At 33.3% G+C, this 14,612-nt stretch overlaps 1 protein-coding gene across 2 annotated transcripts; it reads right to left on the minus strand.

Annotated features, from left to right (window-relative positions):
- Positions 1–66: 66 nt before the first annotated feature.
- Positions 67–8,379, minus strand: LOC129908526 (protein suppressor of underreplication). 2 transcript variants are annotated; one of them, XM_055985095.1, is made up of 5 exons: positions 7,348–8,379; positions 3,779–3,972; positions 3,535–3,713; positions 3,163–3,289; positions 67–3,099 (listed from the first exon to the last, which is right to left on the minus strand). In XM_055985095.1, the coding sequence occupies exons 1-5, from the start codon at positions 7,712–7,714 to the stop codon at positions 274–276; spliced, it is 3,693 nt and encodes a 1,230-aa protein (XP_055841070.1). In that variant the 5' UTR covers positions 7,715–8,379; the 3' UTR covers positions 67–273. The 2 variants fall into 2 exon arrangements, with proteins under 2 accessions (XP_055841070.1, XP_055841069.1); XM_055985094.1 differs by having other exon boundaries at positions 67–3,289.
- Positions 8,380–14,612: the final 6,233 nt, after the last annotated feature.

Genomic DNA, 14,612 nt, shown 5'->3' on the forward strand with positions numbered 1-14,612 from the left:
GATTTTTTTCTCTCTTTTCTTTTCGAGTTTTTTTTTCATTTTTTTTTTTTATTAATTTGTGTTAAATTCAAATTATTCTAACTACGTGGGGATTGGGGCGGAAGCATCTAATTATTTTAAAAAATAAAACATTTTCTTTTTAGTTCAACATTTGAAATGTTTGAATAATTATATAAACTCTCAACTTAACCATCTTCATTAGGTTTTTTTCTTAGTGAGTCTATGTTGTATTTATTCTTATATCTAAGATATAATTAGGTAAAAATTGTTATGTTATTTATCAGGGAAGGATAAATCTAAACGTCTTCTTTTAGATGATTGTGGTTTTCCTGGTGATTCTTTAACCTGTGCATTCGAGTTTTTCACTAACCATTGGGTTAGTTTCGTTGATTGCGATTTTCCACCACCTGTCATTCCAGTTGAAAGAGGCCTTGGGGAACGTTTAACATTTCCAGACAATGACTTCCGTCGCTTTGGTGTTTTCGGCAAAAGGTCAGTTACCTCTTCCAATGATGAAAATGATGGCTGAGCTAAACTGCTCAAATGCTGACTATTGCTGATCAGGTAATTGGTAATTCTGTTCTTGGGATGAGCCGAAGCAGGTGGTGTTGATTGACTTTTATTACGTATGGGAGACATTTCGCCATTAGAGTTTACCCTAAGTGTATTGCCAAATGTGCCATTGGCAGTTATCTCAAACATTGCATCTTCATCTTCCATACAGTGCTGATGGGAAGGGGTTTTTGGCTTCTCTTGTGTCGGTGTTGGGGTTGGTGTTGTTTTCTTTCCAGCCACTATGCCACTCCGAGGTTCTAGCATTCGCTCGAGAATATCTAAGCATGATCGTTGTTGTTTTACAGGTGGTTGCCGTAGCTCTGAACCAAAGATTTTAAATCCTTCGAATTGGGTTTTATTGGTCTGTTGTTGTGAACACGGCAGACTCAGGTCACTACAAGTACTAAAGAGATCTGGTGATTTGGCTTTGCTAAACATTGGCCTGTGTATGGTTACCATTGGCGGTTTGACAGCAGTTGTTTTCCGACGTGATACTGTACTCTTGGGTGGTTCCATTTCATGGTCGTTAGTTGATGAACCTGTGAGTACAATAACTTCTTGATTGTTGCTAATTTGCGAGGCAATTTGACACTCTGAATCAGATGTTTCTCTGTCCAGCATTAATGGAAAGTGATAGTTGAAATTTCTTGGCGCTGGTGTAATCACTTCTGGTACCAAGAAATTATTTGTTGGTTCAAGAGCCTGACCAAGCTGCATACTTTCCGCGGGACTTGGACTTAATACCGACGGTGTTGGCGATGGTGGTTTGGTATGTTTTTCCTTTGGAGGAACTTTCCTCACAACAACAATTGATCGACGACGTCGAACTAATCGTTTGGGTGTGGTTTTTTTGGCTGTGGAAACCTGTGCAATTGCTACTTTCATGTATTTACTGGTGACTGGATTTGATCGAGTATGACGTTGCATTCCTCGAGTTGATATGCTATGCACACCGATTGGTGTTAATTCCGTCACTGGCAGGCATTTTGATTTTGAATTAGCCGATTTGTTTTTAATATTGTTTGTAGTTTGCTTTGTTGTTTCTTCTTTTGGAGACTTTTGTGCCTTTTGTGGAGTTTGCTTATTTGTTTCTTTTGGAGACTGTGGGGACTTTTGTGCAGTTTCCCTTTTTGTTTCTTTTGGAGAGTGTTGGACCTTTTGTGTAAATTGCTTATTTGTTTCATTTGGAGACTTTGGAGACTTTTGTGCAGTTTGCTTACTTGATTCTTTTGAAGGTTGCTGGGTACTTTGTGTAGTTTGTAGATTTTTTTCTTTTGGAGACTGTGGACACTTCGGAGCATTTGAAGGAGAAACACTTTTCTTTGGACTTTCTTCAGCTTTCTTTGTTACTACAATAACTTCTGGTACTTCAAGTTTGTTGGCTCGGCTCTTTACGTTCTCGGATTTCTTTACTCGTCTACCAATATTTTCATTCCTTACAAACTTTTGGGCCTCTTCAAGCATAATAGCAATATTAGATTTTAAGTTTTTGGGAATAATTATTTTTTTTATTTCTCCTGGTTTGTTGTCTTTGTCGTTTTTCGTTTCTTTGACTTTTTCGTTGCTTTTTTCTTTAATGGGAGTAGTTTTGTTATGGCTATCAATAACAGAGGTACAATTCTCTAATTGATTTAGAACTTTTTTCTCATGTTTCTTAAATTCCTCTGTCAAATTCTTCGGTTTCTCCAATTTATCATACCTGCTTTGTCGGAAGGATCTCAATTTAACCTTAGGTGTTCTCGTTGGTGTTTGTGTTTCCTGGATTTTTTCGGATTTGTCTGAATTCGTTGTACTCTCAGTTCTTGACTCCTTTTGTGCCTTTGAACTTTCTTCAGGTTTTTTCTCCTTTGGACTATTTTCATTCTTTTTAAGGCTTTCATCGCCCTTCGAATTCTTCACCTTGTCTTTATTTTTCTCTTCTTTATCCTGCTTCGGATTTTCTTGGGTTTCTTTAATTTTTGTATTACTAACCTCTTTATTTTGTTTTGTCTTTTCTTCTTCTTTCTGACTAACTGTCTTAACTTTTTCTTGATTTTTAAGTCGCTTTTCTGTTTCTTTGTCTTTGTTTTGCTTTTCATTACCATCAACCTTAACTCTCTCAGTCTCCAAGGATTTTCTAGATTTAGTTCGTAAAGGAAGAGGCTTTTTAGGACTTGTCAGCGCCCGAGATCTAAGATTTTTGCTATCATCCTGATGCATAGTATTATTGCTTTTCGACAGAGTCTTTGTAGGCTTTTTAGATTTTCTTCGATTCGTTACTGAGGTATTTTCAGAATCTCTTTTCGATGTTTTCTTCTCATCATCATTTCTCGTTTTCTTTTCCTCACTATCGATTTCTTCAATAAATTGACTATTTCGGTCATTATTTTGAATTTGTGTTTGATCATCATCAGATTCTGATTCCGATACCAAAAGCAATGGAGACATAACAACAACATCATCTGAGCTATTTGCTGTATCTTCATAATCCATGACACTAGGTAATTGTTCATTGTATTGTTGTACTTCATAATCCAGCCTGCAGATGTCACGTTCTTGTTTAACCTGAAAATATTCTTTGAATAATTCTTCAGTGTCCTTCTCGGATGAAGAACTCATTAGCTTTACAGATCCAGAACTTAAAGAGTTTTTATTTTGGCTTTGCCATTGCTGAAGGTGCCTTTGGAATTCACTGCGTGACACAATTGGGAATTCCTCATCGAATTGATGGCAATAACGTCTTAGGCGAAATTCTCTGTTTCATAGAAAAATAAAATAAACCCGATGGAACCATTAATATCATTTACCAAAGAAATACAAGTTTTAGAAGACAGAAATTAAGTTAGTAAAGAGGCATACCAAATCCTTAGGCATTGTTAGAGGAACTTCCAGAAAATTCCAAAGCTATGCACAATTGTTTATTTGATAGACAAATTTTTAACATTCATTCTAGCGTAAAGTTATTTTTTCAATTTAATTTTTGTATCGAAATTTTCTTACCGGCAAAAGTTAATAACTCTTTCGCGTTTAACGAAATAGTCTTCCAGGTCAACTTTGTTGCTTACACCCTCTTGCAGCTGTGGCAATTGAAATTTGTCTTCAAATATTTTAACATCTGTATATTGGCGATCGAGACGACCACATAATCGCAGTAGAATATGGAGGAGTTTAATATCGGACTGTAAATAGCAAATATTTGAGTTAATGATTGAAAAAGTAATTAATGGTATTTTTGTTTCTTTACCGTAACATCAACACTAGAAATGATAATTGTTGTTTTGTTTTCAAAATACCTCAACAGGATGCCGGTGCAGAATTTGTTATTCAACATTTCTCCACGATTATCGACGATAATGTGATCGAAGTTGATTTTATCAATTTCAATGTTTTTTAATGTACTCCATTTGATAATAAGGAATACCGTGTCGAAGTTGATGTCTGAAAGAAAAAAAAACAGGTTAAATGGAATTTTTGAAGATATTTTTCTCATTTATTTTGAACAAAAGTATAACATAATCCTTTCCTTATAACTAATCTGATAATTTTTTTTTCAGTATTAAGGGATTCGTTTGGAAATTTTCCTATTTCAATGCAATTGTGCTAGAGGTAGCTCTGATAGCAATTTCCACAGGAAAATTGCTTAGATTGCAATCTAAAATAAATCCTTGCGTTTTATCCAATCCGACCCAAGGAAATCCAAAATTTAAAAAATGATTCTTTGTGTTTTTTTTAGAAACTTTTCTATTTAAATGCATGAATGAATACACGTCGTTGTTAATGTTTATATTCAATGTTTACCTATAGATGTGAACAATCGTTTCTAAAATATTATGAAAGCCATTTTATGGTTTTTAGCTGCACAAATTTCTAGTTCTATTAAAGTAACTAACAGATATATTTTTACTAGAGGCTAACTAACTACAAAATTTCCATAACTCAAATCGGCTTTGAGTAAGTTATTTACTTACAGAGTGTGGCCTTGTAAGTTGTAAGAAGTTCTTAATTTTTTTTTGAATGTGGTTTACTGGAAGTATTACTTTCTTGATTTAAAACTTTCGTACTGTACGTTGTTTGTAAGTTGTCTACAAGTATTTTCTATGAAATTTAAAGCAAGTAAAACTTATGTATATTAACCAAGTCAAATATTAATTGTATCAAACTACTAGAATATGGGGACATGTTCATAGTTCTTTCATAAGTTTTCTAAAAATAAGTAATAAATTTTGAAGTAGATTTTGAGTTTGCCTTTCATTAAAAAGGAAGTTTACTCTTGTAGTGAAAAGTTTTATACGCGTAGTACACCATTTTTGGCATAATCTTTCACTAGATTGGCTTAAAAAGTGAAAAAGTATTACAGTATTCAAACTTATTCTTGATTTCCATTTGAAAAACATTTTGTAGAAAATCCAATAAGTGTGGCAAATGGACATTACAAATTTCCCATATAAAAAAATCGGGTCAAAAATTTACAAAAAAAAAAAAATGTTCAAATGCTTCGGTGTGTGTTAAAGTGTGTGTGTTAATCCCATTAAAAATCGAGATTTTAAAAATTTGAACTTGGATAAAAAAAATATTTGGCAAAAAAATGTATAAAAAAAAGTTTTATTTTTTTAGCTTGGTGAGCAAAAAAATGTCCGGAATATAACGTTACATGATAAGACTGTTACGTTATCTTATGCTATTTTATTTCATGGAAAGGACTTAATTAAACCTTAAAAATGGCTCAAATTGCCTATTTTACAATAATTAACATTCTTGGCTGATATAAAATTAAAAAATTTGAAATGCTTAATTCATAGCTTTAAATGCCGGCGAATACAATTTTTTGGGGTTTCGTTCAAAAATGCTAATTTTGAACGAAAAATGCTAATTAAGCATCACTTAATGGTTAAAACTTAAATAATGACCCTTTCTAACCGCGTTCCAGTTAAATTGATCTTTAGATCTGATCAACACTGGCCAACAAGGATTTTGTTACAGAAAGAAAATATAACTTTACTAAAGGTTTTTCGTTTGCTAGGCTCGAATCTGAAGTCAGAAAAATTCTAACAAAGAACATTTTTGAGGCTATGCCCTTGATTAAGTAAATTTGTGACGGTTTCTAAAAGAAATAAATTTCCTCTTTCAAAATTCGTTTAAATTTTTTCGATATCTCTTTTCTACTTCAAGTGTTTGGTATATCGTCTTTATTCAAATAAAAGACACGACTGGGTTGGACCTACTTGCTCCTGCAGTTCAAAGCACATATGTATGTAAACCTTAGGAAACTATTGGAAATCAAAGCTTTTGTTTAGGTTCAAAAGAAAAATACGAAATGAATTTTTTTTCTTAATTTTTTTTTTTTCGAGATTGACTCAATGTATTCACTCTCCATTAAATTTAATGCCATCATTAAAAGAGGGAAATTTTAAAATTTCTATGCGATTTGATTTGGCAGTTTTCTTATTTTTAATGTAGCCTTTTAATTTAATCCTTTGAGTGCCAAGCTTTTTAAGAAACTACAATTTTTCATAATATGTCGTTCAAAAATGGGCGACACTGCGCAGCCGGAAGAGTGAATAAATTGGGCCTTAGTTGATTAACTAAAAAATATGTCAATTTTCTCAAGAAATGGCAACTTCATGTCTTCTTTATCTCTATTTTTAAGAAAAATTAAAAAACGCGGTTTTATTAGAATGACTGAGAACATTACGTATACTAAATTTAATCGAAATCTTTGGAGCCGTTTTTCAGAAAATTTGAATATTTCGAAAACTTTATGGTAGACATTCGTAATGGAGATATCCGTTAAAGGAGATACGCTTAGCAAATCAGCCAAAATTATCTGTATCAAGTTTCAAGCAATTTCATCTATCCGTTTAGAATCCAATTCAGTGTTTTGTAAAAAATTTAAAAAAAAATCGAAATTCATACACGTTTGCCTCCAACATTTTAAACTTACAAATAGGTATGTATGTAGTAATAAATGCCTTGAGGTCAAATACATAGCAAAATAACTCTGTCATCATTGAATATGTGATTTCATGCAAGCTTTTATTGTAAGTTATTGTAAAAATAAGTAACTAAAGATAAAATACTTCATGACCTTATTTGTATATGTGTACCATTTAGATACAAATAATAATATTAATTTTATTTACTTATTGTCAATGTAATGATCACATACAACAAAACAGTAAAAAATTCAAATTATTAAAAATTTCCATAACTTTCCCTTTTTTTAAGAACTTAAAATAAAACCTGTTCTAATAGTAACCCATTTCGTACATATCAGTTAAAAAAGTAGATAACATTTAAACAATTTTCCCGCCACAAAATAACTAAAATTATCAGTCAAAAAATTCAATGTTCTAATTTATTTAGTGCTTGCTAAGACAGACCACAAGAATGCAAACATAATATTTTGTTTTCAAAAAATCCTATCAGACCAATTTGAAGTCTAGAACAAAAAAAATAAATACAAATAACCTAAGAAATAATGACGTCTACAACGAACGTTGTCGATGTCGACTCATAAATTCTATACAAAGAGGTTTCCCTCCAATATTATTTCAATCATCAATCGAGCGAGAGAACAACAAAATTATATTTTATTTATAGGTTCTCCAGCAGCAAATCACATTTTTTATAGCACGCGTTAAGAAAATGCATTCAAATAGCTCGCAGACAGAGAGCTTATTATTTATCTGCTCATAGTGCTTACCCTAAATAGAAAAAAATGCACACAAGTGTAGTTAATTCAATCAACAACCCCCCAGGAGGCAATAGAAGATAGATAATAAGTTAGACTCTATACCTTCCCCCCAAACTTACCACTTGTCTTCTCGATCACTTTATTTGTCAAATGTGTCAGCACACTCAAATGAAATCGCCATTCCTCAATAGCCGATTCATCTCTTACAACAATCAAACACTTTTTCGTTGTGTCATTGGTTAGAATTGATCCTAGAAAAGTTGTCACAGTGACTACTTTTCCCAAACCACTTTCATCATTCAAAATACAAGCTTCTCCTTTTTCATGGTTTTTATAAAGGAATCTCAAACCCTCCAATTGCCAAGGTTTCAGATATTGACACAGTCGACCAGCGACCATGTGCTGCTGGGAGGAGGACGAAGATTGTCCACCCAACATTAGATTCTCTTTAAATTGTTCAGCAATAAAATGATACAATTGTGGCATCCTTACAGTCACACACGCACTTTATTTATTTTGTAATTGTGTGTTTAAAGATTATTTAAATTAATATGATACAAAGTTAAATAAATTGTTAATAAAATATAAAGTAATTTAATATAAAAAAATACTATAAACATGGAGAATGACTCTAAATCAGAGGAGGCCGGTGAATCGAATAATTCTTGACCAATGCGAGTGTTTGTAAATATTGAAATAATGAAATTGAACATTATTTAGTTAAAAGGAGCACAAATTTTTGGCGGATTTCAAAAAGGCTTAAATAAGCGATGTGAATTTATTTGCGAATAGTTCACAACGCAACTTTTTGTGTTGGAAGTGTGAGCATGCACGACGACACACTTGACACTGTCAGCATAATTATATTTTTGGTCGACAGTTTTTTTCAGGGATTTTGGAGAAAGAAAGATGATTTAATAATAATTTTGGATAAGTTCACTGTCCCTTTTGTTGAGATAGATTGGCGCGCACTTTTTTTTTTGGTTGAATTTTGGGGGTTTTTGTGTGGCAAAGAACAAAAAACGTAATAATAGTTTATTAGTTAGTAGAAGTTGGGAGACAGAGTTCACTATTTTTTCATTTGTTGAACAAAAACTGTCTACGCGAAGAAGAGTGTGAAACTTGTAGGTTTTGTAGTTTTTTTTAATTTTTTTTTTTATTTTACTTGACTGACATAGGAATGACAGTTTGCCAAGGTTTTTTGGGGGCAGTGTTCGGAGATGAAGAGGTTTGCGCGGGATTTAATTTAAGTGATGCCAATATATATTGAATTTAATAATTAAATAATTAAGGGGCTATGTACACTTGTGCAGTATTTTATTGTGGAATTGTTTTTTTTTTTTTTTAAAGAATAATTTTTTGTTATATTACGAATTGGTGAAGTAAAAATGTGCTTCCGATGGGAAAAATTGCTATGTAAAAACGGCGACCAAATAGATCAGCCATTTTATATTGAACCAACAATTTTAGCAGCACCGAATATTGAATGAAGTTGTCATATTTTTCGCCTTCGGGTTTTCCTTTTATTTTTCTTGTATGTTTGACAAAGAGATACAAAAATGTATGCTAGCAAAACAAGTTGAATACATTTTGTCATTCCAAACGTCAGTTTTCACGTTTGTTAACAAATTCTAAACAATTTATGAAAAAATAGTTGGGAAGCACAGATTTAAAACTGTTCAAAAAGTTAAGCCCACAGAAGTCTCCGGGCTAAACAAGTAATACCCCGTTTGTGTGTCTGATTTAAGATCGAATTGAATCTGAATCGAAATTTCGATCCAGTGCCTACGTTCTATAACTCAGTTGAGAACTTCTCGCATCGAAAAATTTTGAAACAAAAATTCCAAACGTTTCTCTATTTGGAAAAATAACCTGTGTCTGTAAAAAAAAAGAAAAATTTACATGCCACAACTGTGACTTGAACTCGGTACCCTCCACTCGCTGACCGACTGCTCTACCTTCGGACTACCGAGCCTTGGGATATTCATTATAAAACTATGTCTATATGACCTTTGATGGCCAAAGGTACAAATATTTTCCCTTTTTTTTGACAGTTTCCAATAATTCCAATGGAATAAAAAATGTACAGGGTTGCTTCTCACATCGAGATACAGACACAGGTTATTTTTCCAAATAGAGAAACGTATGGAATTTTTGTTTCAAAATTTTTCGATGCGAGAAGTTCTCGACTAAGTTACAGAACATAGGCACAGATCGAGGAATCGAATAAGCCTATAGCCTATAGTACGCTGCCGAAGCGAAAAGAAATTTTCCATACAAAATTTCGTTAGCGAAATCCTGATCGAAAAATTCCGTTTTGCTTTTTGTTTTTCAGTACGCAGCTGTAGCAAAAAATTGGAGAGTTTTCACTCATTTGTCACTTACTTTTCAATGTCCTGTGCATTTTTCTTGACTGCAAGAGGAGCGTTGACGGTTTTTTCACTTTAAATTTATTTGTTTCTTGCTCTAAAAACTATTTTCTGTTAATTTTTCTTGATTTTAAACCAATTTAAAATTTTTTATTTTGACTTTGACAGAATTCCTGATGATATTTTTTCGTTTTTATTTTCGTTGTCGACTTTGGAGACTTGAACATTTTTCGTTTCGCATCAGCAGCGTACTAGGCTTTAATACGAAGCTCTAAGAAAATTACAAAATGTGTGGAGGTGGAGAGTTTTCATTTGAAGTCTTTTCTTTAAAACTTTTCCTGATGTTTTTCTTGATTTCTATTTAAATTGGATTTTTTAATTTTGACTTTGACAAAATACTCGATGATATTTTTCCGTTAGCATGTTGTCGACTTTGGAATTTTTTTTTGCTAAAGCGAATTTTTGTGAGCGCCAATTGTATAAACACGGTTCAGGAATTTAAATTTCCGGAACAAAGCCAAAACCACGAATCTGCATTTTTGGACATTTTCACTTTAATGCATCATTTAACTTTTTATCGGTCCCTCTATTCACTGCATATTAAAAATCAACAATAACGTGCTGTATCTTTTTGTGAAGCCAAAAACTATGGAGCAAAATTATAAACGATTAAGTAAATTACTAAAAGCCATTTTAGTAAGTTACTAAGCCAAAAAGCATACGGATTTTTAACTTAGTACTAAATGGCCTTACCAATTCACTAAATCGTTTAAAATTTTGCGCTTATGACTTTTAATATGTTTTTAAATAATTTTCAATAAAATTTTCAAAATAAAAATTTGGAAAAATAAATGAAAACAAAAGTTTTGAACTAATTTCTTTCAAAATTTTATCTAATTATGTACTAATTTAGTTTTAAAAATTCAATGTTCTTATTTGTTTTTAAACAAAAACAGAAAAATAGATCCAAAATGCCTTGTCGTTTTCGATAGATTAAAAAAAACAAAACAACTTTTTTTTTTTAAAAAGCCATATTTTTTTTGAAAATTAATTTTTCAAAAACTGGTCCAATAAACAGCTTTATTTAAAAATATGATTCAAGAACAAGTTTTTGGCTATACAAATAGTACATAGGTTATTGTTGGTGTAAACGTTGATTTTTTTAATTTTTCTTCCCAAATTAAGTCAATATTTTAGAATACTGGCTCTTCCAGTTTTTCTTACAAGCGGCAATGAAACTTTCACAGTGGAAAAATATACGTTTTGCTCGCAATTTTAGTGCAAAGCAACAGGATATAACGGCTTGTAGGAAAAAGGATGATTGAATTGTTAATAGAAGTGTTTGGAAAAGAAGAAAGGGAATGTTTATTTCTAGGGAAGTAACTTACTTATTGAGAAGCGCGACTGTGTTTGTGACAAACAGGGCCACGATTTCATTTGTAATGCCTTCTAAATGGAACTTTCATGAAGAATTAATTTTCTCGTTTGATATTCTGCCCTAATATGTGTTGATACTTCTCGCAAATTTTACTTTCGATAGTATTAAGTAACACCGAAATTCCAATTTGCAAACTTATTACTTGGTGTAATAAGTTTGCAAATGGTTAGGAGTGTTATAACAATCGAAAGATGTTATATTATGGGAATTCGCAGGGATTAATATTTAAACAACTCTACTGGTTTACGTATTGAATGAGACTCAACTTGTCTTGTCATTCTGATAGTCGCGAGCCCAACTTCCTCAGTGGATAATCGTCGGCACGTTTAAAGAGTCAGCACAATTCAATTATTGTCTTATTGCACATTGATTGACCCAAAACAATATCCGAATGGACAATCAAAGTGAACATTACAATTGAAGTGTGCTGAGTTCAACGCACGACGATTTCCTCTGGTAGGTATGGAAGAGGGCACAACAGGAGTTGTAAGTCGTGCTCCTTCATTCAGTTTCAGTTCAGTTTAAGATACATTTTTTAACTCTTTCATAAAAATGTTTAAATGGAAACTTAAAGCTATTTCTTAAAAATTGTATATGTATTTGTTTTAATGTTTATTTATTTATTTATTTAGCTTAATACAAGCATACAAGCATAGAAACTTACAACTATTGTTTACAAAAAAAAAACTTAAAACTAGATGATAAAAATACTTAAGACCTAAATTAATTTTAGGGAAGATAAATTAGGGAGGTTCTGGGGTTAAGAAAATATTGTAGAGAGAGGTTTTTAGAGAATGTTTGGAGTGGTGGAAATCAAAAGAGTTATCCACGCTATTAGTGGTACGTAGCATGCGATTCATTGGTTCGTTACATCCATAATTTGTACGGTGATAGTCAAGAACAAAAAGAGAAACAGATCTAAGATTTCTCGGGTTAGTATAGAGGGAGATTTTTTGCAAAAGAGCAGGGCAATCGATATTACCAGTTAAAAGTTGATGGATGAAAACAATGTCAGCAACTTTACGGCGTATATCAAGGGGTTGTAAATCTATGAGTTTTAAACGATCAACATAAGGTGGGAGGTTAAATCTATCAGGCCAGGGAAGACCACGCAGAGCAAATCGAAGAAATCTACGTTGGACGGCTTCTATACGAAGTGAATAAGATGCATAAAATGGGGACCATACCTGGCTAGCATATTCGAGAAGAGGTCTGACAAATGTTAGATAAAGGGTTTTTGTGACATAGAGGTCGGAGAATTCTTTGGACCAACGTTTAACAAAACCAAGTGCGGAGTTTGCTCTATTTATCGAGTTAGTGATGTGGGATCTGAAATTAAGTTCCTTATCACATATTACTCCGAGATCTCGCAAAGAATCCACTTGTGTGACCGGCTCATTATTAATAAAGTAGGTACGAGGGAGAAGTGATGAGCGTTTACGTGAATACGTTATTGCTTGACATTTGCTCACATTAAGCTCAAGGAAGTTCTTCTGACACCAGGTAGAAAATCGGTCTAGGTCACGTTGAAGAAGGAGGGTATCATTAAGGGAGGAGATACTTCTATATATTTTTTTATCGTCAGCGTACACTGAGATTGAAGAATCTTTTATGACACAATCGACATCATTGATTGTTAATATGAAAATCAGAGGGCCGAGATGGCTACCTTGCGGAACGCCAGATGTTGCAAGGATTGGGATTGATTCTGAACCTCTAAAAAGGACATTATACTGGCGTCCATTTAAATATGATTCGATCCATGCAATAAAAGAGGGTTGAAAACCAAGTGATTTTAGTTTGAAGAGAATAAGGGTATGTGAGATTTTATCGAAGGCTTTGCTTAGGTCAGTTGCAACTACATCTATTTCTTTGCCAGCCTCCATGGCACAAATTGAACTGGAAACGAAATCAACTAAGTTTGTGGTAGTTGATCTACCAGTTAGAAAACCGTGTTGATTAGGGGAGAAAATTTGCTTACAATGGAAGAGCATTGTGTCATAGACTATGCTTTCAAAAAGCTTGGGTATGCATGATAGTTTAGCTATGGGGCGGTAGTTAGAGATTTCTTTTTTGGGACCTTTTTTATGGATCGGGATAATGTAGGAACATTTCCAAAGAGAAGGGAAGATCCCTTTTGAGATAGAGAGCTGAAAAAGAGCAGTTAAGGGTTGTAGTAGGTTTGCAGAGCAATTTTTTAAAATTATTGAAGGTAAACCATCAGGACCTCCAGTATATTTAACTTTGAGTTTGTTTATCTTTTCAAGAACGACGGACGAGGGAATAACAATGGAAGTTAATGACGTTTGAGTGCAAGTGGCTAAATATGAAAAATAATCTAAGTCCGGTTGTGAGGAATTATTAGAAAAAGACTGGCTAAAGAATTGCGCAAATAGATTAGTTATTATTTTGGGATCATCCGAGCATGTGTTCAAATAAGCAAGGGTAGAAGGGTAGCTATCCGATTTCTTTTTAGCGTTAATGAAATGGAAGAAGCTTTTAGGATCGGATAGTATGTTGGATTGAATTTTTAAAAGGTAATCATTATAGAGAGAGTTACATAACTCAGAAAACAAAAAGTTCAAGCACTGGAAATTCGAGAAGTCAAAGCCAGAACGAGATTGCAGATATTTGCGCCAGAGTTTATTTCTTCTATTTCTGAGTGACTTGAGTTCATTGTTGTACCACGGAGGACTAGAGGAAATGTTTTTTTGAGGGGCAGTTGGTACCGATTGGCTTATACAATTGAAGACAATGGAATAGAATTGAGAGAGAGAAGTATTAATATCGCGGCTTTCAAGGATACTACTAAAGTTGGCAGCATGTAGTAAGTCATTAAGTTTCGAAAAGTTTGCTTTGCGAAAATTGAAGACATTTGGAAATTCAGATGGAATGACAGTAAGGGAGGAGTTATAGGAAAAGGTGAGAAATAGAGGAGGGTGGTACGAATCTAGGGTCGAAAGAAGGTGATCGCTTGCAGAAAGTATGCAGTTATCTACATCTGATGAGAAGACGAGGTCGAGTTGCCGCCCTAAATTGTTTTTAATTCCACTAAGTTGAAAAAGTCCTAAGTCAGAAACGCAATCGGTGAATAGGATTTCCTTATCTGTTGTGGCATTTGAAGTCAAAAAGTAAGATTCATCATCAGAGGGAGTCCATTGAAGATTTGGAAAATTGAAGTCTCCTAAAACTAAGACAACATCCGACGAGTCGGTGACATCGAAGATAGAGTCAAGAGCATCGACTGCAAGCTGGTATGATTCAATAGGCTGGCAAGGCCGGATATAACAGCAAACTGTGTAGACATTAAATTTGCCAATTTTTGATTTGACGCAGACAAACTCAAAAGAAGGGGAATCAGAAGTTTTAAGGAGTGATGAGTCGAAACGATTATTAATTGCTAACAGAACTCCACGACCAAGGGATAGATCATTACTCAAAGATCCATCAGCTCTAAAAACATTAAAGTCAGGGTTGAAAAGTTCATTATCGTTAATGCTAGGTAGAAGATTGGTTTCAGTGAGTGCAAAAATATCATAGGGAAGTGTTGAAGAATTAAGATAGACATATGAGGTTT

This window comes from Episyrphus balteatus, chromosome 2, assembly GCF_945859705.1.
Source record: "Episyrphus balteatus chromosome 2, idEpiBalt1.1, whole genome shotgun sequence".
Lineage (NCBI taxonomy): Eukaryota > Metazoa > Arthropoda > Insecta > Diptera > Syrphidae > Episyrphus > Episyrphus balteatus.